Genomic DNA, 27980 nt, shown 5'->3' on the forward strand with positions numbered 1-27980 from the left:
ATGCTGTGATTTCTTTAGATGATGCATTAGGATTCATTCCACTTCACGTTTTTTACTTCTCCAAAACTCAACAGTTACCACCTTATCCATGTTTTTTCCTTGAAAATATCTAACTTGCACATATGTGCATTCAGTCTAGACAGCAGATTTGTTGCATAAATTTACCCAGTCAATGCAATGATAAATGAAATTAGGTGGGCCTAAAATGAGAATGGCACGTAATTAGGATCAATTGTATTGCCATTAAAATAAAATTTATTTCAGGGGAAAATAACTCCACTTTTGGTGATGAAACAACAATGTCACCCTTTGCATGTGTCTATTCATTGGTAATCTCCAATACTTAATGATTAATTTTTTCCCTTTGCATTCCAAGAAATCCAAAATTAATGAATCTAAACCTCAAAGCAGATAAAGTTTTGCGGAAGGAAAGAGTTTCCGACCACAGGCTTACATGAAATAAAAATCCCAAAGAGATGAAGAGGAAGTTTCCTAGTGCATGACTTGGGTGCTGAGCACTGGACCACCATTGTCCGCATGTTTAAGTCTTTCAAAACGGTATTTTATTACAGCCGCAATTGTTTTAACTATTGGTTATATATGGAGGATGATCCCTGGACAAGGTACCATGGACTGCAAGTCCATAAAGGTTGGATTGGATTCCGAGTCCCGGTTGAGGGACAATCCTAGCTAAAGTCGTTAATAATCACTCTTTAGTGTTATATAAAACATAGATAAATTTAATTCGTCAGCAAGAGAACAAAAGATATATGTAAATGCATTTCAAGCACAGCCAGAAAAAATAAAGGCTCTCCACATGGTGGTCGACTGCACCACCATTATTTGAAAAAGCGCAGAGCTGCTGCGCTTTATGGTCACCTCTCCTCGCAGCGCCCGATCATCATCATCAGAGCGTGAAGAAGATTGACCGACGCCATCTCTTCAGCTGCACTCTTGTCAGGACCTTCACCAAATTTCACCAACTCCGGAGTGGTACCCAGACTAGCAGCGCACAATGCATTCCCAACTGTACAAGGGAGAGCAGAATTAGGTCAACGCGTACATCAACCCACGACTTGTTCTTTCAAAAACACCATTGAACAACAACTGAGATTACCCGGCTAATTTTTGCAGTTTCTTGAGTAAGCTAAAGGTTTCTCAGGCATCAAATCAAATTTATCCTTTCAACAAAAATTCAAAGTTTCACCTTCATTCTTCACTCAACATGGAATCTTCTAAAAATAGGTTGAATATAATGTAGATTTGAAAAAAATGGAAAAATCTCGCGTTTATGAAAAAATTTAAGTTAGGAAAATAGTTTTAGCTTCTAATTAAATTGTTATCGATAAAAGCAGAAGATTCCGCAACAGTAAGAGGTTTATGATAGGATACAACCCAACTAGAGGCCACACCCCACCCAAGGGAGAAATAAAATACCTTACCAGAAACCAAAAATTCTGCACTGCAATTAGGAGTGGCAATTAAGAGACTTTGGTTTGAATCCAAACTGAGCCACCAGAGTTTTTCACAGCCAGCATCAGCCTTGATTGAAACCCACTTTGCCTAACTGTGTGGGAAGTCACTTTTCAGAAGCAGTGTTTGGAAATAATGTTAAAGAGCTGCTCGAGTCAGCCACACAGCATACACAAGAGTGCACTTACGATTAGATTTCATGAACATGTAATCAAGAGGAAGGTCATTCCCTTCTGCAAACTTCTCCAAAGTCTCCTTGGGTGTGTGGCTCAACGCAAACTGAAAGCAAAGACAAGCAGAGTGTTACAAGAGTGGTTTCCAAAAATAAATGCATCATTCTCTCTGCTGGCTACTTATTGACTTGCCAGCCATCTAACCAATGGAAACACTTGGACCCAAAATCACAATTCCCCAAAAGAACTCAGTACACGTAAGGAGGAAAATACAAGTTACGTCAGAGAAAAATCTTCGCATTGAAATTTAGCAATGAAAAGGATATTCACATCTGTATAGACATTTTGCATTTTTCTTCCTTTTCTTACGTGAAGATGCCAACAAATCCTTCACTTTCACCATTTTTTCTCACTCTATCTTAATTAAAACAAGACATCAAAATGCCAAAAGCAAGGAATTTGGATGATTGAAAACATTTTACACCATAGCAGTCATTGAGGCATCGAAGATCCTGCCAGTATCTAGCAGGTGCATTCCCTGAGGTATTCAGCATTAGTTCGTACATCCTTTCATTCAGAATTAATATCATCTCCACTATACACCATTCACTGGCTTGTCGTAATAAAGACATAAATAGAGGAAAAACATTGATTGCATTGATGAAACACTGACATTCTTTACAGTATATGGTGCTCGGGGGTAACTGGGGCATAGTTTTTCAATGTGATAGTACCATTTCATTTTCAAATATGTATTTATTGTACAGATAACTCCAGTGAATGGGTGAAAATAAACACGTCGATTTGACAATAATATGACTAGCACATCATGTGACTTGAATTTAATTACTACCATTAAACAATATTTTATATTAATATTATTTTCACATCTCAGTTGACCCCACTTACCCCACTACTTGAGGGTAACTGGATCACCCCATGGCAAATCCCATTTGAGCACTGCCACAATTATTTTGGATAACTGGATCTATCAAAGTACTTTAAATTATCAGAAAAAATATTGGTTAACACAGCTATTTTGATTATTATGAATGTAAAGGCCGTTGTATCAGAACGGTTACGGAGACCTCACGGATTTCCCTTTCAAAACACAAACACCAGAGGCGGACTCTGCCAAGTCGAACATTCTGAGTTAGTGCTTCAGAGATTTCAATCGGTGGGGTGAATTCTCAGCTGAAAAATGCGCAGTAAATTCTCGGTGAAGCTTCATTCAATTCACTGCAATATTCATGCACTCTTCCGCGCATTCTTACATTATTAGATATAAAATCAATAAACATTAATATAGTCTAAGAGTTGCATCTCGAGCATTGCCAATCAAATTGCGTAATATTATTCCCCGAATTGACCGATCGCATGGATTCAGGAAAGTATGGTATCTCAGCGCTACATTACTAAACTGAATACTTAAATTGATTCATTATGTTATACTGCGATCAGGGTTCCCACTCTACCTGAACAATGAAATTCACGGCTTTTTCCAGGTTTTCACGGTTATTTTTCACGTTTTCACGGTTTTTTTAAGGTTTTCACGGTCTCAATTTTGCTAAATTCACGGTCCGTTAATAAGCCAACAATAAGAAAATCACTGGCCGTATATCAACAGAAAATTAACGTACGCGAAAAACGCCGTGAATGTTAACGCCGCAATGAAAAGTGATATCTGTTATGACGTGATCTATCGTTTGCAAAATTCAAGGCCAACCAAAGGACCAGCCCAACCGCGCTCTTGCCCGGACGCCGAATACCCTTCGGACCTTCTTCCGTCCGGACACTCGAGGTCCTTATTTAATTCCTCGCTGAGAGATTGTTTTTTGCGCACGTTGTTATTACTGCACAGTAACCGAATTTCCCCCACACCAATATTTCTTATTTAACGGAAAATATTTTATTTAAATTGTTTATAGATTATAATAAATTGATTCTTTCTTATTCAGCGGAAAATATTTTATGAAAATTGTTAATAGAACATAATAAATCGAAAAACAATTTCATACACCGTATTAGCACGAATCTAAGACAAACACGATTCTAAGACTACCCTCCTTTTTTGGAACTCCACTAGGGGACAATTTTTCTTTATTAATAACGATACGATTATAAAATGAATGCGGAAAAACGATCAATGCTTAATTTTTTTGCTAGATTGCCTATGTCCCAGGAAACGCAGGATTTTGGCGAGTAATTAAGAAATTCATTAAAGGTTTCAAAACAATATTTTAGATAATAACAGGAATAGTAGTACTTTATCAAGATACATACGTCATATTGTTGATTCGACCCATGTCTCTTTCAAAATTCTGAATATGTTTGCTCTCCACTCGGCATTTACACTGCTATTATGGATTTCAGTCAGATGTAAAAATTCTTATCCATCAAACACCATTTCCAGTACACGTATTCACGAGAGCAATGTGCATGTTGTGCCTAAAACAACCGCATTCGCCGGTGCAGTGACTGGTTGTGAGATGGATCACGAAGGCCAAAAATAGTCAATTACTTGAATTGTTCCTGTCTAATGAATATATTTTTAATACAATTGAGGTAGTGTGTAAAGCGTGAACAATGTTGCGTTAATCGTCAGCGGCACGCCCACCTGGATCTTCGTCTTCATATCTCTACTTGTTTTCTCCAGGTAGCTCACTCTACCCCCACCCCTACCGTCATGTGCTAGCGGACAACCCAAGGCGCTCTGCAATATTCACGCGCATCTAGCCCGGATTCTTTTCTTCATGTTCAATTATTTTCAGTCCATCTCTTAAAGTTCTCAATAGTTTCTTCGGAGGGGCCATGGTCGGAAGACGACTAAAATTAAACTAGTGAAAATGACTCTATTAAACTCACATGGAAAACACTCGGTGGTTCGAAGTCCAGCCACCCCGGAAAGTAGGGAACCACTCGTACGAGGTGAAGTTCGGAACTGATGCTATCGCGTACGGGGGTACGCAGAGCACACTGCAGAGGGCGAAGCGTGACCATATGACTGCGCCATGAAATTTTTTACCCTAAAGATGCCCATTCTTTTCTAATTAGCGTAGAGCAAGATGATCAGATGAATTCGGATTGTTAGTAGGGAGAAACAAAAATCCTGAGAAGATATCCCTTCGTCAGTAACTCTGACAAGTGAGACTACTAGTAGTAGTATAGCTCGTAAATTGATAACTGATAACAACCTGGTATCATGTTTTCGGAACAAAATGCCGAATTAACTGCCGTAAGCTCAGCTACGAGGATATCGCGTTTCGCCAAAAATCACCATCGTATTTTTCCATCTATTTCCTTGCTTAAAATACGTCATGTGTGGTCTCGTTTTTTTTTAACGTGCAAATTACTAACATTTCAATCTAATAAAAGCATAATAGCAATTACTGAATATCATTGTTAGATACCTTTTGGGCTAATAGGTGATTCATGCAGCAGTTGACCTCCATAAACTGGGAACTTTAGGCTGAAAAAGGTCAGTTGGTGAGAAGAGGGGGGAGCGTGAAACACGTTTCTATTGTTCTCGTGTAACTCGATATTTTTTTCGAAGCTAAGGTCTTCGTAATAAGATCCCTGCGCGAGATGGGACCTGTTTTTATTTTGAAGAAGAGGAAAGCGTCAGAAGGGGGGAGGCGAATGGTGAATGGAGGGGGATAAGGGTTCTTGGGAAATGCGCTAATGTTACTTTCCCACGGCACTGAGCTTCTCCCAATGGTAGTTCCATCTCTTGGAGAGGATTCCAACTACGTGCTTGTCGTTATTAGCCATAAATGACACATTGTATTTATTTCGTCTCATTTTCGTCAAACGATGGATGCGGGAAAATTCTGCGTCGGAACCGCGATCTTCAAACGATCAATGCGAGAAACGATACTTCAGGGAACGATAGATGCGGTAAAAAATTAAATTGTCTATAAGGAACTTTATTTGGGACTAGAAACGGCGAACGATCAATGCGGGAACGATAAATCGAGGTTCCACCGTATAACTTTCTTTTGAAAGCGGCAGTGTAATGACTTCTTTTCTCTGCTATTGTAATACTCTGAAACCAAAACTGAATCGATCTCTCTAATCAGAGGCAAATCATGTTCCCTTCTTACCATTGCTCTGGGAAAAATGGAACGACTATGTAGCATAATTAATCGTAGAGGGCGTAACTTGGTGGAAATCCATAATATCACGAATACAAGGATCAAGGAAATAGCAAAGTTCTTGATCCTTGTATTCGTGAGACTATGTAGCAGTTTATATCGCGACGGCATTGAGGCTTTAACGACACAAACAAACAGCATTACCTTAGATAGCACAAAGCGGAGGAACTGGATCCCCACCGACAGTAAATAACTCCACACAAACTTTCCGGTTGCGACGTAAAACTGGCAAGTTCCAGGTCGACGCATGCGACAATCGTGTAATGCTGTGTTGCCATAAGCGGAAATCTTCTCTCGTTTTCAGGGCCGCAATGCGCGAGAATTAGTAACGTCACGCCGAAAGCTCGCTGTCACCCGGTTCAAACGCAGGGAGCGTAGTGTCCACAGCGCATGGCAGGTTGTCAAGGCTAGCGGTCTTCCAGTCGTAGGATTGAGGGTGTTGAATAAACGCTCAAATTTTTCGACACAATGACCATCTAGATTTAGTTTCGAAAGTGGTCGCTGCAGCCAGTGGGAAGGCTAATTGGGTGGAAGGGGGACTAAGCAGTGACCGAGGGAGGGGAAACCAAGCCATTTGAGGAAAGTAAGCAAGCTGATGAGAAGTGGTGTCATATTTCAGGAGGGGGAGAGAAAAGGCCTGCGCTGGGGAAAGATGTTTTTTTCTTCAGGCAACATTCGTTCCCACGCTTTTCTGACCCATACGACCGCATGCGACGATGCTCGCCACAATGAATAGAAGTGCGCTAGCTACGAACGAAGATGAAAATTTCTGGGAAGGTATTATTATCAAGATTGAGATATTTTTCAGGTTTTAAGACGAAATTCACGGCTATTTCCCGGTTTTTTCACGGTAGAGGAAATTCACGGCTAATTCACGGTTTTAAGGTTTTCACGGTTGAGTGGGAACCCTGGCGATCTAAGGGCCCATAGTTTGCATTGTCTACTTGCCTTTAATCATTATATCTTCTGCCTTTTATATATTACGTACATTGACGAATCCGGTGGTTTCACTGTCACAGTTAATACATGCACGAGGGGTTTCAAGGATTACGAGCAAATAACACAAAAAAATACCAGTAAATCACTATATTCTTAGACACATTCACACGCACATACACTCAATCTTTCACGCACACAAACATACTTTCATTCTCTCATATCTCAATAAAATTATGTGAAAATATAATCATTTGAATAATTACTTCGCTGGAAACATCGAAGAGTATTTCAAATGCACGAAGCTAATAAAAAGTGAGCTTTAATTCAGCCAACTCCGTCATTAACTTGCAACAAAGTTAGTGGGGAAAAGCTTTCAATAACGCAGTATTCATTTACATTGGCACACAATATGAGAGAAAGAGAAAAATCAGCTGAATAAAATCTTTGCAAAATACAACACGGTAAATCAGTCGTCAGAAACATGTAAACAAGTACGCAATTAATATCGTGTGTCAACTTTTTCTTCACTTTTTCGCAGCGTTCATTGCTAACACTCAAAATTTCAATGCCTTCACGTGGGTGTCAACTAATTCTTTTCCGCAATAAAGATTTCTGCTCGTACTTCATTATCTTTTAATTCCACAGATGGAAATGTCCAAACTTAAGGATACAATTTCTAATGTTTGAAAGTCGGAGTTGGGGTGCGTATGCTGTGTAACAAGCTGTATCCTACAGGAGTGAGCGCAACCACTTCCATTGCTCGAACTGCAAATTTTCACGTTGATTGGTGAACTGGGATTTATAAGCGATTTTTCTACAGAAATAAATGAAAATTCCTTCGAGGAATAATTAAAAAAATGGGTCACTTTATTTTGTTTAGCACGTAAAAAACTCGATAACTATTCGATATTTTTTCTGCCATTGGGTATAAGAGCGAATATCTACTTCATCGCGCTCTTCATTCAAAAATTGATGTAATCACTTGAAATACGGTTACCACTTACGTAAGTACGGATTTACGTAAGTCGAGACATACGTAACTCGGGGGATGCCTGCAGTTAATTTAGATCATTAATTAAGCGTGTACCTAGTGGAAATACGGTTTGAGACGTAATTTTTGCCGTCATAGGTTATCGGGCGATTGACTTCCAGGCAGAGGGTCTACACTAAAGCCTTCAAGGTTTCGGTATTCATGGGGGAGAAATGGAGCGGTGGCTGAGTTGCGTATGAATAGCATAAACACATAAAAGGGTCCGCTACAGAGTCTCAAACACAATGACTTCATTCCCTCCCAGCAGTTGTAGGCACTCTGCATCTCAAGTATACAGTGCAGCAGTTGCCCAGCAGTTGTTTCGATAGAGCCATACAGTGTAAAAACCAAGAGAACAATGGCAAAAAATAGGAATGCGGATAGAAAAACCAAGAAGTTATCAAGAAAAACCATAAACCAAGAAGAGAAATTGAAAGAGGTCAATTTCTTTGAAAATTGAGAGTGTCAAAGCGATATTGCGTGGAAGTTTAAACTCACGATGCTTTATTCTGAATAAAGACAAAGTTAAACATCAGTGACCTCAGCCGTACCAACTTCAACCAAGCGGTCAACACTTACGGAAAGTTCATCGTGAATCTGTACAAAAAGACAGGGGTGGTAATCGCTCCGAGACATTTAGTGAAAGCTCCGGTTGGTTCCAGAGTTTTAAATGGCAGGTATTTTCAGTGCGGCAATATCAGGTGAATCTGAAAGTGTTGATAGTGCAGTCACCGCAACATTTTCTGATGAACTCCAAGCAGTGATTGAAATTGGTTCCTTTCCCCCTCAACTAGTGTTGACGAGACAATATTGTTTTGGGAAAGAATGCAATCTCGTTCATTCATTATCAGGGAAGGAAAACTGGGTCAGGTTTCAAGGCATTAAGACTGTTTCACATATCTGCTAATGCCGTGGAGGACTTCAAATTAAAATGATTTATCATTCACAAACTCTGCGAGCAATGAAATGGTATTCAAATTAGCACTAGCCTGTTATTTGGATGAGCGACAAAGGGGCCTGGGTGACACAATAATGGTTTTTAGGCTGAATTGAAAATTCGTCAACTGCCTACAATGCATTACGAACCCCTGAGATAGCAAATGGTAGACCACACGCACAACAGGAGGGAATTTCAAAAGCACGTGCAAATTTTTTTTTACGAGTATAAAAGTCTTTGAATGCGTGCCCACTATCTTTAAAGTAGAGATGTGCGAATAGTATCCGCGAATACTCGAATACCTCGAATATTAGAAAGTATTCGATAATCGAGGTTTCGAATAGTTATGCGAAAAGTACCGCCTCGAATACCTCGAATACTTTGAATTTCGCGTCATACACTGTCGCACGCACGTCGTTGGTAGTTGACTCGGAAAAATGTAGAGAACTAGTCATTTAGTGCTCGCAGCGCCGTTTTACGCAAGTTGACGAATTACATCAAATTCGTGGATTTTAGCGGTGAAAAGAGTTCGAAGAGGGGAACCGAAAATGGTCGGGTGAAAAAATCCGAAAATCCCCGATTCCCCCCACCAGGAGAACCTCAGTGCCGTGGGATAGCAACCTTAGAGCATTTCCCACGATCCGCTATCCCCCTCCATTCAGCACTCGCCTCACCCACTCTGACGCTTTACTCTTCTCCGAAATCAAACAAAAGGTCCCAGCTCGCGCAGGGATCGCATTATGAAGACCCCTGCTTCGAAAAAAATATCGAGTTACGAGAACAATAAAAACGTGTTTCACGCCCTCCCTCCTTTTCTCACCTACTGACCTTTTTCTGGCTACCTGCTTCGAAGTTCCCCATTTCTGGAGGTCAACTGCTGTGCGAGTACCGTGGGATACTTACATTAGCGCATTTCCCAAGATCCGGTATCCCTCTCCATTCAGCACTAGCTCCCCCCCCCCCTCTGAGGCTTTCCTCTTCTTCGAAATAAAAAAAAAAGTCACAGCTCGCGCAGGGATCATATTACGAAGACCTTAGCTTCGAAAAAATACCAAGTTACACGAGAACAATAGAAACGTGTTTCCGGCTCTCCCTTTTCTCCCCCACTGACCTTTTTTTTCCTACCAGCTTCGAAGTTCCCCATTTCTGTGGAGGTCAACCGCTGCATGAGTCATCTATTAGCACAAAAGGTGTCTAAGAATGACTTTCGTCAATTGATGTTACACCTTTATTGAATTGAAATATTAGTATTGTGCGCGTAATTTCAAAAAGAATAAGACCAAACACGACGTATTTCTGAGTTTATTTAAGCATTTTACGCAAAGAAATAAATGTCAAAATACGACGGAGACTTAGCATTCTGGCGAAACTCGATAAGAGCAGCAGAGCTTCTCGGAAGTTGATGCGGTATTTTTTTCCGAAAGCATATATCAAGTTACAATTAATGAGTGGTGCTATAAATCTTAATTGTTACAGTCCCAGACAAATTTTTTTATATTTTCTCAGAATATTTGGTTTCTCCCTGATAGCAATTCCAATTCATCTTCTTATCTCGTGAGAACTCCCAAAGATGGACTGAAAATAATTGAAGAAAATCCGGTAGAATAGAGCTTGTATTTTGCAAAATGCCTCAGATTGTCAGCTAGCACTTGGCAGCAGAAGTGGGGGTAAAGCGATGTTAGTTGAATTAATGATATGCCCAATTGTTTCCATAAAATTAAAATATTCATTAATCAGCTAAATTCCTGTTCGAATCATTTAAAGGAAATCAAAATTACTCCCCAAAATCTTGTGTTGCCTGCTGCATAGGCAACCGAGTCAAACATTCCAGCATTCATCATTTAGTATTCGAGGTATTCGAAATTCGAGGTATTCGAATATTCGAGCAATGATTTAATATTCGAATTCGATATTCGAATTCGAGAAATCTGCTATTCGACCCATCTCTACTTTAAAGACATTTTAAACTTTAAACAGTTTATATGAATAACGTTTTTTAAGGCTATTAACATGAATATATCTGGTTTAGAGGAAATTCAATACCCAACACCACTGCTACCAGGAACGCATCCTATCTTCCCTATGTTAAAACGCTCTCATATAACGCAAATTTGTATAGCGCAAAGACCCCAAGGAACGCATCCCTTGCGTTATACGAGGCATGGGTGTACATATTTCACACTTTTAGATGTTTAAATGACGATATCTATTTTTTGAGATTAAATGAAAAGTGAAAAATTTCAAGCGCACGAAAATGCGATGGTTAATTATGGCTGATGGGAAAAGCCTGTGCAACATCTAGCTGTTTCTGTGTGAGGCCACCTGGGTACGAGGCTATGACCGCTGCTACGATGCAGGCTGCTTGCTGCCAAGCATGGCGGTAGCGTAGAGTACCCTGCTAGCAAGTAGCGCTTGGTTTAAATAAGGATTATAAATTCCCTATCAAACGAAGGAAACTTTCCGACCTTACGCAGTTTTAATAGGTTATTATTAAGATGTTTCCCTGAGCTCTGTGCTTCATGCATGCATTGGTAATCTCAGATGACGTAAAACTCCTACCTACTCGTATAGCATCTAGTGATGTCATGTGGAGTGGCATCGCATGGCTGCCAATCTGGCCTTTTTCAAATGAGGTTAAAAGTGACCATTAACAGTGGTCTAAACTGGGATTTCTAAAACCAAATACAGTGGAACTTGGTTAGTACGTTCCTCCTTAGTACGTTTTCCTCCTTAGTACAGGGATTTCCCTCGGTCCCGGTACCATCCGAACAAAATACAGGTAAAGGCATTTGGTTAGTATGTTTGAAAAAATTGCGCTTTCCTGGTTAGTACGCTCAATTGCTTGCCGTGACGCAACCCGCAATTCGTTCTCTAGTATCTTCTTAAGGGTCGCAAAAGTCTAAATTCATGATTTAATTTATTATTATTAGCCATTAACATTCTTCCATTCGTTCCACATCTCTTTCTTCGACCGTAATTTATCCAAATGCATTTCTGAATTCTTGTGATGTGCTGAATAATAAAATGCGGCCATTTTTCGGGAATGCCTGACTATGAAAAACTACAGCCAATACGAAGCCCCAACTTTCCCCACCCCAAGCTCCTCGCCTTCTGTTGCCTTTTGAGCGCTTGGGAGTGCCCACTTCTGCGCACAAAGTTCGTGAGTGGGCCATTGTTGCTATTGCACGAGTTATCATGATGAAGAAATGAGTCTTAACGGTCTTAGACGATTTCCACATTATCTAAAGCAGTACTGCTCCATACACTCGACGTCGTGCGTATTTACTTGACTACTGTTGCGGGAGCAGACGATCCTCTGGATCTCCACGCGAAGCTCAGCTTAAAAACACTTGATTTCGGAAAGAAAGCAGACGACATTAGACAAATTTTGAAAGTAAATTTCAACTGTTTAATATAAAATTTTCTTGCAATTACGTCGCAATCTAATAATCTTGCGTGTCATCAATCGATATATCGATCGATTTTACTATCGATATGGTATCATTCCAGAAGCGAATGTCTACGGCTGTTGCCGTAATTTTAAAGTCAATATAAGTTTTCCCAATTTTTATGATGCTTAAAAAACCAGTTGACTTACTCCGGGTTGTTGTTATATTCTACGAGTATGCTGTGAGAAAGGAAATGACTTGTCTTCGCTTGTCTGAGCTTCACTCGTCCTCGTTCTGTTAATATACAGTAGAACCTCGCTTTTACGCCCCCGCAATATACGTTTTCCCGCAATTTACGACATTTTCGTCAAGTCCCGATGATTTAAGTATCTCTACAATGTTAAGTCTTCCCCGCATTTACGCTAACGAAATTTCAAATGACCCGCTATTTACGCCAAAGGGAACATGGCGGATAGCGCACCGTAATCAAGAAGAAAGAGAGTTAGCGATTGGAGGTAGGGATAAACTTTTTGCAAGAAGGTTGTAAATATAGGAAAAGAAGTTGTATTTACAACCTCCTCGCCTTTTTTGGCATACCTGTCACTAGCGCCATTATCATTAATACGGCCTCTTTGAACTTCTAGAATAATTCCTTCATCATTTGTTTCTGACCACTCGCGGGATTTCCTAAGACAGGTTGTTTGCGAAGTTTTAATTTCATTCCATTTGTTGGTGGTAAGTATTGTAGGTTTTCCACTTCACTTGTAAGCATCGTAGTTACGAATATAGACGCTATGTTTATATTCGTGGTCGTTCTCGTGATGATCCACGCACTGGGTGTTCTCCTTCGCGTACATTATTACCAAGTTCTTCGATTAATTTTCATCATCATTAGTCAACAATCCTAAGATTGGTTTGACGCTTTTTGACGATAATATTGACGATTAATTTAAAAGTTGTTTTAATCGTAATCTCTTTTTCCCTGCTTCTTTTTGTGACAGCATCTATAAACGCGAATCAAATACGGAATGGCCCAGAAACGAGAGAGGAAAACTTTTTCAATAGAAGATAAAATAAGAATTTTGGGAGGAGTTGACTCGCATGTAGGTTCACGCGTTTCCCTTGCCAAAGAACTTGGGATTCCAGTGTCCACATTAAACACTGCTGTTAAAACTCGCAAAAACATAGAAACCAGTGCAGTGGAATGCGGACCCAGTGCAAAGAGGCGAAAATATGTGAAGTACTCGAAATATGATAGACTAGAAGAAATTTTAAAAGAATGGTTTCAGTGCACCAGGTCCTCTAACATACCCATCAGCGGAGTTATTCTGAAGGAAAAAGCGCAACATGTGGCAATGAGGCTGGGAATTGAAGACTTCAAGGCTTCAAACGGATGGTTAAGCAGGTTTAAGACTAGGCATAATGTTGTATACAAAACAATTTGTGGTGAGTCCAATAGTGTTGATCCCCAAACAGTGGCACAGTGGAAGGAACATTGTTTAAGTGAGCATACAGAAGGGTATGCTCCAAAAGACATTTTCAATTTAGATGAGACAGGCCTTTTTTTCAATACACTTCCCCATAAGACTTTAGAGTTTAGAGGTGAATCTTGCCATGGTGGAAAGCATAGCAAAGCTCGTTTAACAGTATTGTTTGGCGCTAATGCTAATGGTAGTGAAAAGTTGAGGCCATTTGTCATTGGAAAATCCAAAAATCCCAGATGTTTTAAAAATATCAAGACATATCCCACAACTTATGCCGCTAATACCAAAGCTTGGATGACGTCACATTTATTTCAGGAACAAATGCAGGCTCTAGATGCCAAGATGGGTGGACAAAACCGAAAAATTGTAGTATTTTTAGACCAATGCCCAGCCCACCCAAAAAATATGAATTTGAGGAATATAAAACTGGTGTTCTTCCCACCAAATTGTACCAGCCAATTACAGCCATTAGATTTAGGGATAATCCATGTATTCAAATCCAACTACCGCAGGATTCTAGTGAGAAAAGCAATTAATCTTATAGATAGTGGGAGGGACACTAAGAACTTCAAAGTATCTGTTTTAGATGCACTACACTACGTAGCACGAGCATGGAAAGAAGTTGATGAGGGCACAATTGCAAATTGTTTTAAAAAAGCAGGATTTAGTTTTTCAGAAGACTGCAACTTTGAACAGGACTATGAAGAATCATTAGAAGAAGGGAGAGGTGGTAATATAGCATTGGGAGCCGATGATCAGTTGTCATTATTTGGAGATGAAATAAGTTTTTCAGACTTTGTGGGAGTGGATGAGATGTTATCAACATGTAAGTCACTTACTATTGATGAAGCTATTGACGTGCATGACAGTGATGAGACAGCAAGTGAGGAGGATGATGATGATACAGAAATGCCAAAAGAAAGCACAATCAATGCTATGTCTGCTGTCAGTGCACTGAGGCAACATTTATCAACTGTTGCAGGAAATGAGAAAGAATTAGAGCTGTTGGACGTAATAGAAAAAAAGAGTAGAAATAATTTGCACTAATAAAATGACTAAGCAAACAAAGATAATGGAATATTTCCAGAAGAAGGCTAGTTAAAAGAACATATTGTAATGGTGCTTCTTTTTTCATCACTTAATTCACCCCAGAATGTTTAATAAATTCTGTGATATATATTTAATTGCTTTAAATTTTGAGAAGACTTAGGAGAGTTTAAGTTGATACATATTGTTTTTAATTAAATGTTAAATGGATTTTAAGTCAAATATTTTTGTTTAGTTTGTCCAAAGGTTAAAATATTTTTACTTTAGAAGATTCTTTTATGTTTATGGAGCTAATGGAAAATGTTTATCCGTATTTATCAGTATTTACTTATTTATCGTCCTGTGTTAAAGGATCTCTTTCAGAAGACTGATGTTTTGTATGATCTACCTCACTGAGAATTCAGTACTAATAAAGAATTTTTTGTTATCATAATTTAAGGTTTTGTACTTACTATTCATTTAGAACATGATTCATATGAAAAATAGAACATTTAACTATATATAAGGGGTTATTTTTCATTAAATTGTGCCTAACCTCGATTTTACACTTTCCCGCGATTTACACTTTTTTCCCTTGTCCCCCTCAAAAGTGTAAAAGAGGGGTTTTACTGTATATAGGATAAATCACAGGAGATAGACGCCGTAATCATGGAATCGTCTTCGGGAAATCTATGAAAAATTGCGATTTTTATTCACATGGTATAGTTTTTCAATGTAGCGCTCATTTTCTTGATTTTAAATGTGAAAAGAGTTCAGGAAGGCGATCCTATGAGAACTACCGATATTAATTGTAATTATGACGACTTTTTCAATGATTGCCATAACCCCGACAGCTATATTATATTACTGCATAACAATGAAAACCAGCTATTCTCACTGAGACAGGTCGTTGCTTTGAAAAATCTCCACATTAAAATTCCACAGTAACCCAAATTCACTAAATGGCTCGAAATGAGGTAAGATGTTGCTCAAAGAACAAAAGAAGGAGAAGTACGATTGCCAACCAGATAAACTTAACATTCCCATAAATATGCAATTTATCGACCCATGCCCCAGTTACCCCGGAGCACGTTACCTTTTTAATTGCATGTAATTGTATTTCCTACAAAACCATCTCAAAAAATTCATGCTAATAGGATTTTTCTCTGGGATAGGTCGACATTTAGCATGAAAAAGAGCCAAAACATGTATTTCGGAAAAAGCAAGTAAAGTTCGCAAGACCAAGTAAACTTCACTCCATCTTGTTCTCGTGGTTTGCAAAAATTCACGCATACACAGTAGGGTGGGCCGAAAAAAGGTTTTTTTTCCTTTGTTGAAAGGTTGAATTTCTTGTTTTAAATAGCTCCACAGGTACGTAATTCGTCATTATGATTGATGATAATTTAAAATAATTCACCTTATTTTTACTTTTTGTGGGATTATTAACTACCATATGAAGACTTGCTAAAAACTTAAATTCAATCGAAATAAATATCATTTTAACTGCGATTTAGCCCCCAAAATGGAATTTTAGAAACGTATGCAAAAATGAGTTTTGTTGTGCGGGTGGTCTATACTACAATTTTGTTGTTAACTCATAGACATTGTTTGAACCGTATATTTTGTCAAATAAACTTCAAATTTCATTTTTATAAACTATAAACATGTATACACTCTTTGATATTATCCATTATCCCATATTTTCATTAAATTCGTCTTCATAGCCGTTTTATTCTGAAATCAGCCTGATTTTTCACAAAATTTTAAACTTTAGAGCTCGGGCGGCAGTGGTTAATATTATCCGATTTGAAAAAAAATTTGTTTGCGAGATCCTTATATCTTTTCGCAACTTTCCCGCATAGGGCAAATTTGATCAGGAAAAAAAACCTTTTTTCGGCCTACCCTAATGCACAGTCCTCATCAAGTATAGCTTACGGAGATGGAATGATTTATTGGGAGGTGTTTTTCAGGTTCTAATGCATCACTTCAAAGCATGTACAGTCCTCATCAAGAGTTTTTATTTATCACTATCCAAAACCAAACCATTAACCCAACTGCCCTGACCTGCAGAGCAACGCTCGACCGCAAAATATACCCCATCGAGCCAACTATGTACACACACACTTACACCTCTCAAAATTGACAGCTGAGGACCGTAGAGTTCTTGCAGCATCAGGTGAGACGTGCTGAGCGTTTGGCTCACATTCTTGCCAGCTGAACTCCCACCATCTTTATCCTTGATGGAGCAGTAGCCATCAATGGCAGCCTGATAATTTTTCTCCTCAAATTTCACCTGCCATAATAAAAATAAAAGTAATGATAACCAAGGAAAAGACCATCGTCCAGAAAGTCACTGAGGAATAAAACATCAGGTTCACACTCATTCCAACAGCACAACTGAATAAATAGCATAACAGAATAACATGACTTGAATAGAATAGCAAGAAAAATGTGGACAGATATGAAAGCACGTCACCCAAACTCTCCAATTGCAAGGTACATAACGTACATAAGAAACGTACATAAAACGAGGAAGAGGCAGGAGAGAATTAACATTAATCTTCAAAATAAACACATTGAAAAACTTAGAAATTACGTCAGCAGACTCCCGATTATCCGGCTACGGTTTATCCGGGTTCCGGATTATCCGTACATGTTTTCACTCTCGCTCAATTCTTCTGCGATCTTTATAAAAAAATAAAACTGAACATAAAATCACCAGAATCACTCCATTATAATATGTACCAGGATACACTGCAGTCATTATTTCCCTTCGTAAAACGGAAGCAATCAGACCCAAGCTGCATTCACGGGAGCACCGTGTTCCTGTTTTCCAAGCCTCACAGAGTATGACCGCGCTCCATGATCACGGACACATGTCCCGCAGCAGTTGCAACGCGGGCAACTTGGGCGAAATGCGACTACGTGGCATGGAGCCTGACAGTGTAGTTTCCGACGTCACGCAATGGTTTTGAAGCATTTGTGCAAACCACTTTTCAGTATCCGTTATCACACAGCCACGGATGTGTGGTTTTCGAAACCAGGCCTTACATGGAGCATTAATTATACGAGTAAAAGCATATTGTCGCCGATAAAAAGACCGCGAACTGGCGAAGAAAGCTTTCAATGAGTCCGGGAAGCACTCTTAAATAACAGAATAACTGCATAAATAATAATATATTGTTTGTTTTACGTAAATTATGAACATTGCAAGACATTTGAGAGAAAGTTTGGATAATCCGCGTTTTTCGATGATTCGTGTCGTATCTCCCCATCATTAGTCCGGATAATCGGGAGTGTATTGTACTTCTTCTATAATATGAAACAAGCACTCTCCATAAGTCCATAAAGAAATATAATGACAAATGCTCACCACTGCATGGTAAACAGCGAGTGTAAAAATAGCAGGAGAGGAGGAGAGTGGATGATGGAGGAAACAGCTGTATGGAATGTTTTCTACATCTTCCTTCATCAAAAATGTATGGACACCTTACAGTCAAATACCTGATTGAAACTGATGGTGCAATAGCAGCTATACAAGACAGGCTTATCAGCGCAAAAAATCATAGAAAATTTATAATGAAGGATATAATCGCATAACAAAATGTGAAACAAAATGTGAAACGCGTTATGCACACTGAAATTTTTTCAGGTACAAAAAGGTCACTCCTTCAAAATATTTTTCATTCTTTCCTACTCGTCAGCTTCATAATACGATCCTCTGAACATATGAAACCTCCCAAGATATTGCCGATGTGATCATCTTTTTTGACAATGAGTCAGTCAGTGTTTGCAGTTTTTTATACATCGATATACAAGGTGAGACTGAGCAATAGCCGTTTATCTGTAGATATTCCTTAAACTATCTTACTACTAATGCTAAAATTCAGGCAATTGGTGCATTTTTAATTGCTTATAAAGGTACCAAACGAGCCATACTAGGAAGGAATCTGAGTGAGCCCAGATGAGAGGTTGAGCTAACATGGATTGCCACAGTTATACCGTATAAGCGTGTGTAAGAGGCGCACCCCTATTTTGAGCATCAAAGCTATGAAGAAAAAAATTTTGCGGCATTTTTTTTATACTATCCCGCGGTGTTGCAGACGTATATTCGATAACTGTCGAAATTCCAGTACAGTACACCTGGAATTTCGACAGTTATCGAATTTTCCTCTTTCAATATTAATTGAAAGACGAAATTTTGATAACTGAGGCGGTAATAGCGGCATAAGAGAGAGTAGAAAGAGTTCCGATCCTCTCTTCGCATACGCCGTTGCTCTACGATGCTTGTCCTATTCACGAACAATTTAGTTTAAATGCTCTCGCAGGAGTACTGCAATAGAATTGCAGCCGTGAAAATTTTAAGGCAATACACGACAGGCACATAGCATGAACCTTCCCAAGAGCTTATACAACAATCGGGGCAATCTCAGCGCCGTAGGATAATAACCACGTCGTAGATTTAGTGGAGTCACATTCGGCCCCCCATCAGCCAATGCCTCTGCCGTTTTTCTTCCTTTCCGAGACCCCACAGGAAAATAGGTAAACATCAAGTTACAGGGGAACAATGGAAACGTGTTTCATCCCTACCCCATCTCACTAACTGACCTTGATCAATCTCCCAGTTTATGGAGGCCAAATGCTAGGTGAGTCATCTACTGAGCCCGAAGATATCTCGATAGCTTTCAATAATTGAATGACACTCACGAGGTTGAAAAAAAGAAAGAGATCTAACGCGATGCATATCTGACAGAATTTAAGTTTTTTAAGCTCTAATTGTTTGACACAAAGATTTATAGTTACAACAAGGCTACTAATATTCAAAATAGTCCCAACAGGACAATTTCGGAAGAAACAAGCGTAGCATAAGCGCATTCAAACAAGACGAGATGGACTGGAAACTTAAGGCAACGCAAACTGCGAATATCACATTGCTGCGCCTTCGCCCCTTTGCTTTGAATACAACGACGTCACATGCAAGATCGGACGTGTTCTTCCCGTGCTCCTTCGCTCATAGCCTCGTAGCTTGAAATACGGAGGGGAGGGAGCACGCGCGCTCCTTCCCCTCCGTATTTCGTTGCTTGCTTCGAAGACGGAGGGATCGCGCTCCTTCCCCTGGACCTCTCCTTCCGCGCTCCTCACTTATAAGCATTCCTGATTTCTTCCATCCACAATTTAGTCCAACAATGAACACACTCGTTTGAATTTTTTAAAGCGCAGGTTTTGATACCAATATAATTTTCAGTTGCAATAATCCTCATATTAGCGTCTGCAGATGATTTTTGAAAAATCATGTGCTCAGCGTAATGGTATGTCCTTCAACACTATGCATTTCTCTACGTTTGATAAGCGATTACTATGTGCAGTATAAATGCCGTGGGATGCCCACTCGTGGCAGTAAATTTTGCGAGCCCTCCGGAGCGAAAAACCCTGCGCGATCTTCCATGTTCACCTCTGGGGTACCGACGTGACGGCGCAATGCTTACAAGAAATTCAAACAGGAGCATTTTAAAAATACGTCACTAAGGGAGTAACTCCCCTGCCTGCCGCTTGTTTTTGACCTAGGGTTTCAGATGACCGACTCACACTGAAAACCAAGGCCACTCAGTTCCCCTTGGACTTGCGACCGGTGAAGGGGAGGGGGGGAAGATAAGAAGTTTGTGTAAGAGGCGCACCCTCATTTTCGGCTGCAATTTCTGGGAAAAAAGGTGCGCCTCTTACACGCACTTATACGGTATTTCTTTTAATTTCACTGTACAGCAAAATATACTTCTAGTGCAACAATACACCCCCGCAATACGAAGTGGGGAATGGAAGTGAATAACCGTGAATAGCTATTGCACACAACTCAATCACACATACAGACATGATTTGGAGTGAAAGAATTAAAGAATGCCATTTCAAGCTCCCAAGTATGTTTGCAAAGGCAATGCTTAATTTCAATGTTCCCCTACTCGGGTAGTCATCCCGCCACAGGGATAGAATACATTCTCCATTTATTTTTCATTTTTAGCAAGTGCCATAGCGAAGGAAACATTCATGAACAGGAAAGAGAGCATCATTACGTATGAGTAAAAAGAAAAGTCTAGCGAAGGGAGCACAGCACAATTCAGAGCCAAAGCATGGTCTACACTTGGGAAGGAGGAAAGGAAAAGACCTGAGGGATTTGGGTTCAGGGGGTAACTGAGACGATGATGCTGACGAAGATTGACCACAAAGTGCTGGACATGGGGGTGAGGAGAGAAAGCTTAAGATACGGAGGAGATGGAAGGGGTGGATGTAGGGAGTACTGAGTGGGGAGGGGATGTTGAAAACAGCGTTAGATTAGGGGAGAGTGTTAGACAAGCAAGAAAGGGGAAGAAAGAGATTAGGATTAATCGCTGGAATGAAATAAAGTAGGCCTCGTAGAGAAGCGGAGAGGGAAGTCGAACTTGGGATGGGACTTGCCACGCTATTCTCATATTGATCCATGTTGTACAGTAGACTCTCGTTAATATGAACATCGTTATTACAAAGTTCTTGTTATTACGAAGCAAGTCGTTGGTCCCGACGAAAAGGCCTACCCAATCTAATGTAAAATAAAAATTAATAAGAAATCTTCATTATTTTGAAAATACGAATCTGATCCGGTCCTGGCAATTACAAAATGAACTTTATTACGAAGTTCCACTAGTAGTAGGCAACGGCATTTAGGTGGAAATAGACTACGCTACTTTATCATCATTGCACTCCATTTAAATTCTCCTTGTGCATTGTGCCCAAGAGCGTCAATTATGGTACTTCATTCAGTAGGGGATATGTACTTCAGTATGCACGCAACATCAGATACTAAGCTTCATTCCTGTGGAATTATGGTGACCCACTCATTAATGCTCGCAAATTGGACGTCCAGTTAGTCCTCTTCCTACGCACATTGGATTTACGAACTTTCAGAGATATGACGTTTAAAAAAATTCAAGAGTGCCCAAAATTTAAAATTTGGTGCCTATTGAGTTTGCCGATGCGACACGACATGATGTACAGGAACTCGCACTTTGGGCTGCACAAAGTATCATTTAATCTGGTTTGAAGTCAGGAACTGTTCAGCGCTTCGCCCGTTCTTTCTTCCCGCACAAAGCGAATTTTTTCGGCACCGGCTACATTGCAAGCTAGATCAGTTAGTCACAATCGTGAGTTAACGCACGATTGTGATGCAGTGTTGCATTCTGCAAGATCTCTCGATGCCTTGTATAGGTTTATCAACTTAAAGAGCAAGGTCTCGGAACGCATCTTCTTCGTATATCGAGGACTTGTGCATAATTTAATCGCGTACATTACACACTTGACTCTGAAGATTATAAGTTTAGGAGATTGAAGAGACAAGAAATTTTGACAAAGTATGTTTTTTTTTATTCGATGATTCCTAAAAGAAACATTCATACGAACTTCGTTATTACGAACCTCTGCTTTTTCAGTCCCGTGAATGTCGTAATAACGAGAGTCTTCTGTAGTCTACATAAAATGGAATAGCTAGAATACTTTACTAGATAACCGAGTATCAGATAAAAATTTAATAAATTTGAGTCATCTAAACTATTTAATTGAGTGGCACAATAGGTATGGAGACCAGTAAAAAGGATGCACTAACCTTCTCAGCTTGCTTCACCGTTCTCGTCTCACTGATCAAAGGTGAGGCCATGGCCAGATGTTCCCTTATCTTGTCAATCATCAGCTTGGCAGAAATTTGTTTGGCTTGCTTTTTTGTGCGAGCCTTCCCTGGAAGCAAAATCATAATTCCATGACTTTTACACTCAAACATCATCATCATAACAAACATCCGTTCCACAAAACACCTCTGCACAGCAAATATACATCATGGCCCCAATCACCCTCTCATGAACCACACCTCTTCCCAAAAAGCATTTCTGTGCATAAAAATTAATTGGTGGCACACACAAGATTTTTCACCTGTTTAGAACAAAATACATAGCAAGATTTGGTCACTGACATTCCCAATTATGCCATCACAGAGCACAATGCCGAAGAGTAGCTAAAGAAATATGAAACGAACGATATGATACATTAATGCGAACAACCTTATTACCAAGTTTTCATTATTAGTACAGTCTGAACAAAGTATCAATTAATCCATCATGAATTTAAGAACTGTTCAGCATTTCACCCATTTTTCCTTCCCCACTGATGGCAAATTTTTTTCGGCTCCAGCCACGTCGCACGAGCAGCTAGATCAGTTTGTCACCATCATGAGTCTATGCAAAATTGTATTGCAGTGTTGCATTATGCAGGTTAACCAAACTTTTCAATGCCTTGCATAGGTTAATCCATTTATGAACAAGGTCTCGGAACAGACTTTGTGCGAAATTCAGTCGTCTAATTTTAAACACTTGGCTCTTAAGCTATTCCGCAGTGCAACTATAAGTACGGGATATTAAAGAGACAAGGAATTTTGGCACAGTATGTTTCTTTGAGATGATTCCTGAAAGAATCATAATTACAAACTCCATTATTACGCACCTATGGTTATCGGTCCCACGAACTTTGTAACAAAGAAAGTCTCCTATAATTCCTTTTTCATTCCTGTGATTTGAATGGTGTTGAAGGCCATTAAAAATGCACATATCCAGGAAAAAACATTTGAATTTTTTTCATGGGAATTTTGGAAAAATTCCTCACTTTAGCTGCTGCTTGTTGCAATGTAGCTTGATTTAACTCACTCCCAATAATTGGCCAGGACATATGAGCCAAAATATTTTCTGTACAGCAAACAATGAGTTTTTATTGCCTTAGAATTAGTAAGCTATACAGCAAACACTTCCATGCAAAAAGAAATTTTTAGTCCCGAAAAGTCTGTTTTAAAGATATACTACTGTATAAGCCCGTGTAAGAGGCACACCTTTGAGGCAAGTGATTTATGGTCTGTGGCATCTCGGAAAGGAAAAAAAATCAGAGGCATTGGCTGATGGAGGGCCGAGTGTGGTTCCATGAAATACGGCACTGAGATTCCCCCAATTGTCGCTCAATCTCTTGGGAAGATTCAAGCTATGTGCCTGCCGTGTTTTGCCTTAAAAATTTCCACCGCTGCAATACTCCTAAGAAGGTGTTTAAACAAAATTGTTCGTGAGTAGGACAAGCATCGTAGAGCAACGATGTATGCAAAGAGAAGATAGGAACTCTTTCTAATCCCTCTAATGGGACATTGCATTCATGAAAGCAATGATTTAAAATTTCGGATTCATATTGAATTTCCTCAACAAATTTGGATCCTAAGTATAAGGTGAAGGGCATTATTCGTGGAAATTTGGATCCGAGGTATCCGATCCGACCATACCTAGTAAGCATCATAAGGTTAAGACTATAAGTGAATACCTACATATCACCGAGAGCCATACGTATCATGAAAATTAGGCTGAAAAAATGCCGCGTAAATTTTTAGTACTGAAAGAGGAAATTTTGATAACTGTCGAAAGTCCAGGCATACGTCTGCAACACAAACGATAACACAACAACGATAGGATAAAAAAATGCCGCAAATTTTTTTTTCTTCAGCTCCGACGCTCAAAATATGGGTGCGTCTCTTACATGCACTTATACAGTAACAGAATCATACTGAATAACTCAACACACTGCTGCATTTTAAGCATGCTGGAGAGCTATCAGATGTGCAAAAAATACACCTGCAGACTGCAGTTGATGACTTGACAGCTTGTCATGGCATTTTGTGCATTTGATCACAATTTTTCATTGTTTCTTGTACTCTAGGGATGCGTTCCAAATCACACATCACGTGCATCGATGTGGGCATGCATAGAGCATATTTTGAGGTTCCGGAAGCATCAACTCACATTGGCTAGCATCAGAAATTCTTGATGCAGTTGATGCAAAGGCAAGAACGGGCACTGCCCCTAAAATTGTGATGGTGTCTTTGGAGTTAGCATAGGATGTTTATATTGTGCTCCTAAAGTTATAGGAAAGAGTTATAGTTATTAGTTTTTGATATAATTAGTCCATCTATAATTGAAAATTTGGAATTCTATACCTATGCGTTGAAGTGAGCATGTAAGTAACTTGTTTACGCCCATTCTTAATTTCACAGGTAGCAAAGAATGCAATATACAATCTATAATTTGACTCATTGAGATGCAAGCGTGGTAGTTTTAACCAAAATTTTGCTTATATACACTAAATTGTGGAAATTTCCAACACTTAAATGTTGTATTGCAAAAATATTAGTTTACTAGGGAATGTTTAGAGGTGTGGTCAGAATTATAAATTGGCTCCAAGTTGTACGTATTAGGGAGTGGTTATAACATAATACATACAGTAAACTCTCGATTATACGAAGCAGGATTTTACGAAGTTTTCGATTATACGAAGTGATATTGCGGTCCCGGCGAAAAGCCTATGCTAAATACACGGTGCTATTCGATTATACGAAGTTTCGATTATACAAAATGTTTTGAATTTACGAACCCCGGATTGGTCCCCAGGAGCGAAAGGCATTCATTTATACGAGCTATGGCAAAATATTTGTCAACAAAACTAGTTACGCCGGCGTATGAAGCTAAAAAAATCAGTGCTTCCAACTGTGGTTCATCAAAAGTGTGAAATCGTAAATGATAGTGCAACTTAGGAGAGAAAGGGTTCGCCTAAAACCTCATGGTGGAAATTTAGGGGAAGTAGGAGTTAAGTAAAATATCGCGACTGACATAATGCCCCTATTGACGTGCCTATTCGTAAACATCGCATCGACAATACTTCATAGTTTAACATGTCAGGAAGGTCGCACGGGGTATTTCGTACACTCCTAATTAACCCTTTGCACTGCTGTGAACATATCTGGTACGTTGCTACTGTTAAAGTACTTCGAAGACTACTTGACTACCAACTTTTCGCCGAAGCACTTCGAAGGGTCCCTAATCCGGGACCCTTTCCTCGACGAGCTCACCCTCGCTGGCCCCTCTCTTCTACCCTCCGAGCCTTTCTCCCCAAAAGTGACCGCTCTGACTACATTTTGAAAATCTATCAATCAATGCCATCATCAAAAAATAATTGTTTGCATCGCACTCCTGCCAATCAGGCATTCAAGTACGTCTCTGAACCGTGTTTCTGCGATGAGAAATAACGATTTTGTTAACTTTGCTAAAATGGCCAAGTTAATAAAACTGTCATTTTTCATCACAGAAACATGGTTCAAAGTCGTACTTTATTCCCTCCACTACAATCGCAAATTGCTGGAAATCGGCCAGATTCTCTTTGATAGCGCATCATGAGGATGTTCTCGAGGTTGGTAATTGATATAACTAGCCTACTAGTAATTCTACCGCTATAATATCACGGCTATGGTTGATTCGTTACGTTATACCTTCAGGAAGATGCAGCGGATAAAATTGCGGAGGAGATCAGAGGCTTAAAAGATGATTTTGAAAAATTCTTGGAAAAAGCAGGAAGAGCACAGCGCGCAACATCAAACGATTATATTTACAGCATCAAGTTATTTATAAATGTATGCATTTTACACAGTGATCATGGATGTGAGCTTGATTTACAGAGATATGTGCTTAAAGAATCCCATTGAGGTGATTGAGTATTAAGTGCAATTATTTTTTTTTCAAAGCACGTGATTTGGTAAGCCTTGATAAAAACTTGCGGTCAGAATTATAAATTGGCTCCAAATACTATTTGATACTATAAATACTGCATTGATGACACGGCAAACTCATTTTCAGTATCCTCCCAAATGCTATCTAACTATAGGCACACTCCTATCAATGGTATCAAAATTAATGGGTTTCTAAAATGGTTCTCAGCTGCACTCGGGTATTTAATTTGTTTTAAGAAGCTGCATCATCAAACATTGAAGAGTACCGGTGATCACTATCTTAGTAGTGATTACTGATTTTCAATGTTTATATTGAATTTTCAAATATAATTGCTCCATGTAAAACTTTCTGATATCAGAAGGAAGTGCAAAATTCTGTCTCAAGACAGCCACTCTAAGTGTATGAACAATCTCCAATGATGCATTTCACAAAATGCTCAGTTTTGTTGTGATTTAGGTTTTCTATGGACTCGAAACAGTTCAACACGTACCTCTTTTTAAAAATGAGACTCAAAACATCCTTTTCATCTGAGAACAACAGTACATTAGCGGTTGCCACAAAACATGTTGTTGCTATTTATTTCTTAACTTAGCAACTAGGTTAAAAGTACAACACCCTCCCTCCAACTACAGTAAAACTCCGTATTTGCGTTATCGGAATTTACGTTTTCCCGCAAATTGCAAGTTTTTTTCTGGGTCCCGTCATATTTCCTATCTCTCCAATGTAAATAGAACCCTGTATTTACGCCGTGTTTTTTTCGTTTTCCCGCCATGTGCATCACGACGTGCCGACTAAAAAAAAATTTTTTGCGCACTTAAACAATTAATCGCGCATATCAGCCCTTAAAAACTGTCTTTTGGCTTCCTTTCGCGCATTTTTATTTAGAAATCCAAGAGAGAGAGACGTAATGAGAACTATTTTCGGGAAGAATTTGAATGTGGCGGGACAGAACGCCACCAACGTCGGAAAGTTGAACTACGTCATCTCGTTTTCTGTCAGCGGCGAAAAGATTCACGATATGAAAGTAGGTGTTTTGAGCAATCAAGCTATGTATTAATTATAATGCAAGAACTCCTGAAGGAATGTTGACAATAATCATGTAGTCGATAATATGATACGAGAGTTTGAAAGGAAACCAGACGTGATAAACTATAAAACTTGGCCGACAACTGGGATCATTTGCGCTGACTTCATTCAACAGTTGCGTAGCAATTATAGGTTAATTAAATACTTAAAAAAAAACTTATTTAAACTTGAATTATCCCATTCAAATAGCAGTGTATCGCAAACTATTGTAACTTTCAAAAATTATGAAGTCCCATGACTGTTTGTACTATACGCATTTGATCGCCGAGGGGTAGTTCAGATACTCGTGTGTTGCCGAGTTACCCTCAATTCGAATGGGAAATAGAATTGATCCGGCTTGAAAATGGAAATTCGAGGTGAAAAACGGACATTTTTAATTGACGAGAAAATGAAAATTTTAGAGATAGTTGATTCCCACACCGGAACCCGCATCGATTCAAACGCTGGCGAAGCAACTCGAATGTTGAGACTGGCAATCCGATCGGATTTCCAGTCTCAACATTCAATACCGTGGTGAAAAATCGTGATGCCATTGTAAAATATGCAAACCAGTGCGGACATTTATCAAAAAAGAGAATATATGTGAAGAATTCCAGGTAAGAATAAATGGAACGAATTCTAAAAGAGTAGTTTTTAGGTGCAAGATCATCAAATGTCCCTGCAAATGGTGTCATCTAAAGGCCTGTTTA

At 39.3% G+C, this 27980-nt stretch overlaps 1 protein-coding gene and 1 long non-coding RNA gene across 2 annotated transcripts in view; both read right to left on the minus strand.

The window, feature by feature from the left end:
* Positions 1-721: 721 nt before the first annotated feature.
* The window catches only part of LOC124165646 (RISC-loading complex subunit tarbp2-like), a 46378-nt gene continuing 19119 nt past the window's right edge, over positions 722-27980 (minus strand). The window contains exons 5-8 of the mRNA XM_046543119.1: positions 22233-22360; positions 16734-16898; positions 1662-1752; positions 722-1027 (exon numbers count right to left, since the gene is read on the minus strand). Of these exons, the coding sequence (XP_046399075.1) occupies positions 876-1027; positions 1662-1752; positions 16734-16898; positions 22233-22360 (536 nt within the window). The 3' untranslated portion in view covers positions 722-875. The remainder of the gene's footprint in view (positions 1028-1661; positions 1753-16733; positions 16899-22232; positions 22361-27980) is intronic.
* On the minus strand, positions 24447-26762 carry LOC124165647. Its single transcript, XR_006866277.1, has 2 exons — positions 26696-26762; positions 24447-24560 (listed from the first exon to the last, which is right to left on the minus strand). It is a non-coding gene; the product is annotated as an uncharacterized LOC124165647 (long non-coding RNA).

The sequence above is a fragment of the Ischnura elegans genome, chromosome 9 (assembly GCF_921293095.1).
Source record: "Ischnura elegans chromosome 9, ioIscEleg1.1, whole genome shotgun sequence".
In the NCBI taxonomy this organism is placed as follows: domain Eukaryota; kingdom Metazoa; phylum Arthropoda; class Insecta; order Odonata; family Coenagrionidae; genus Ischnura; species Ischnura elegans.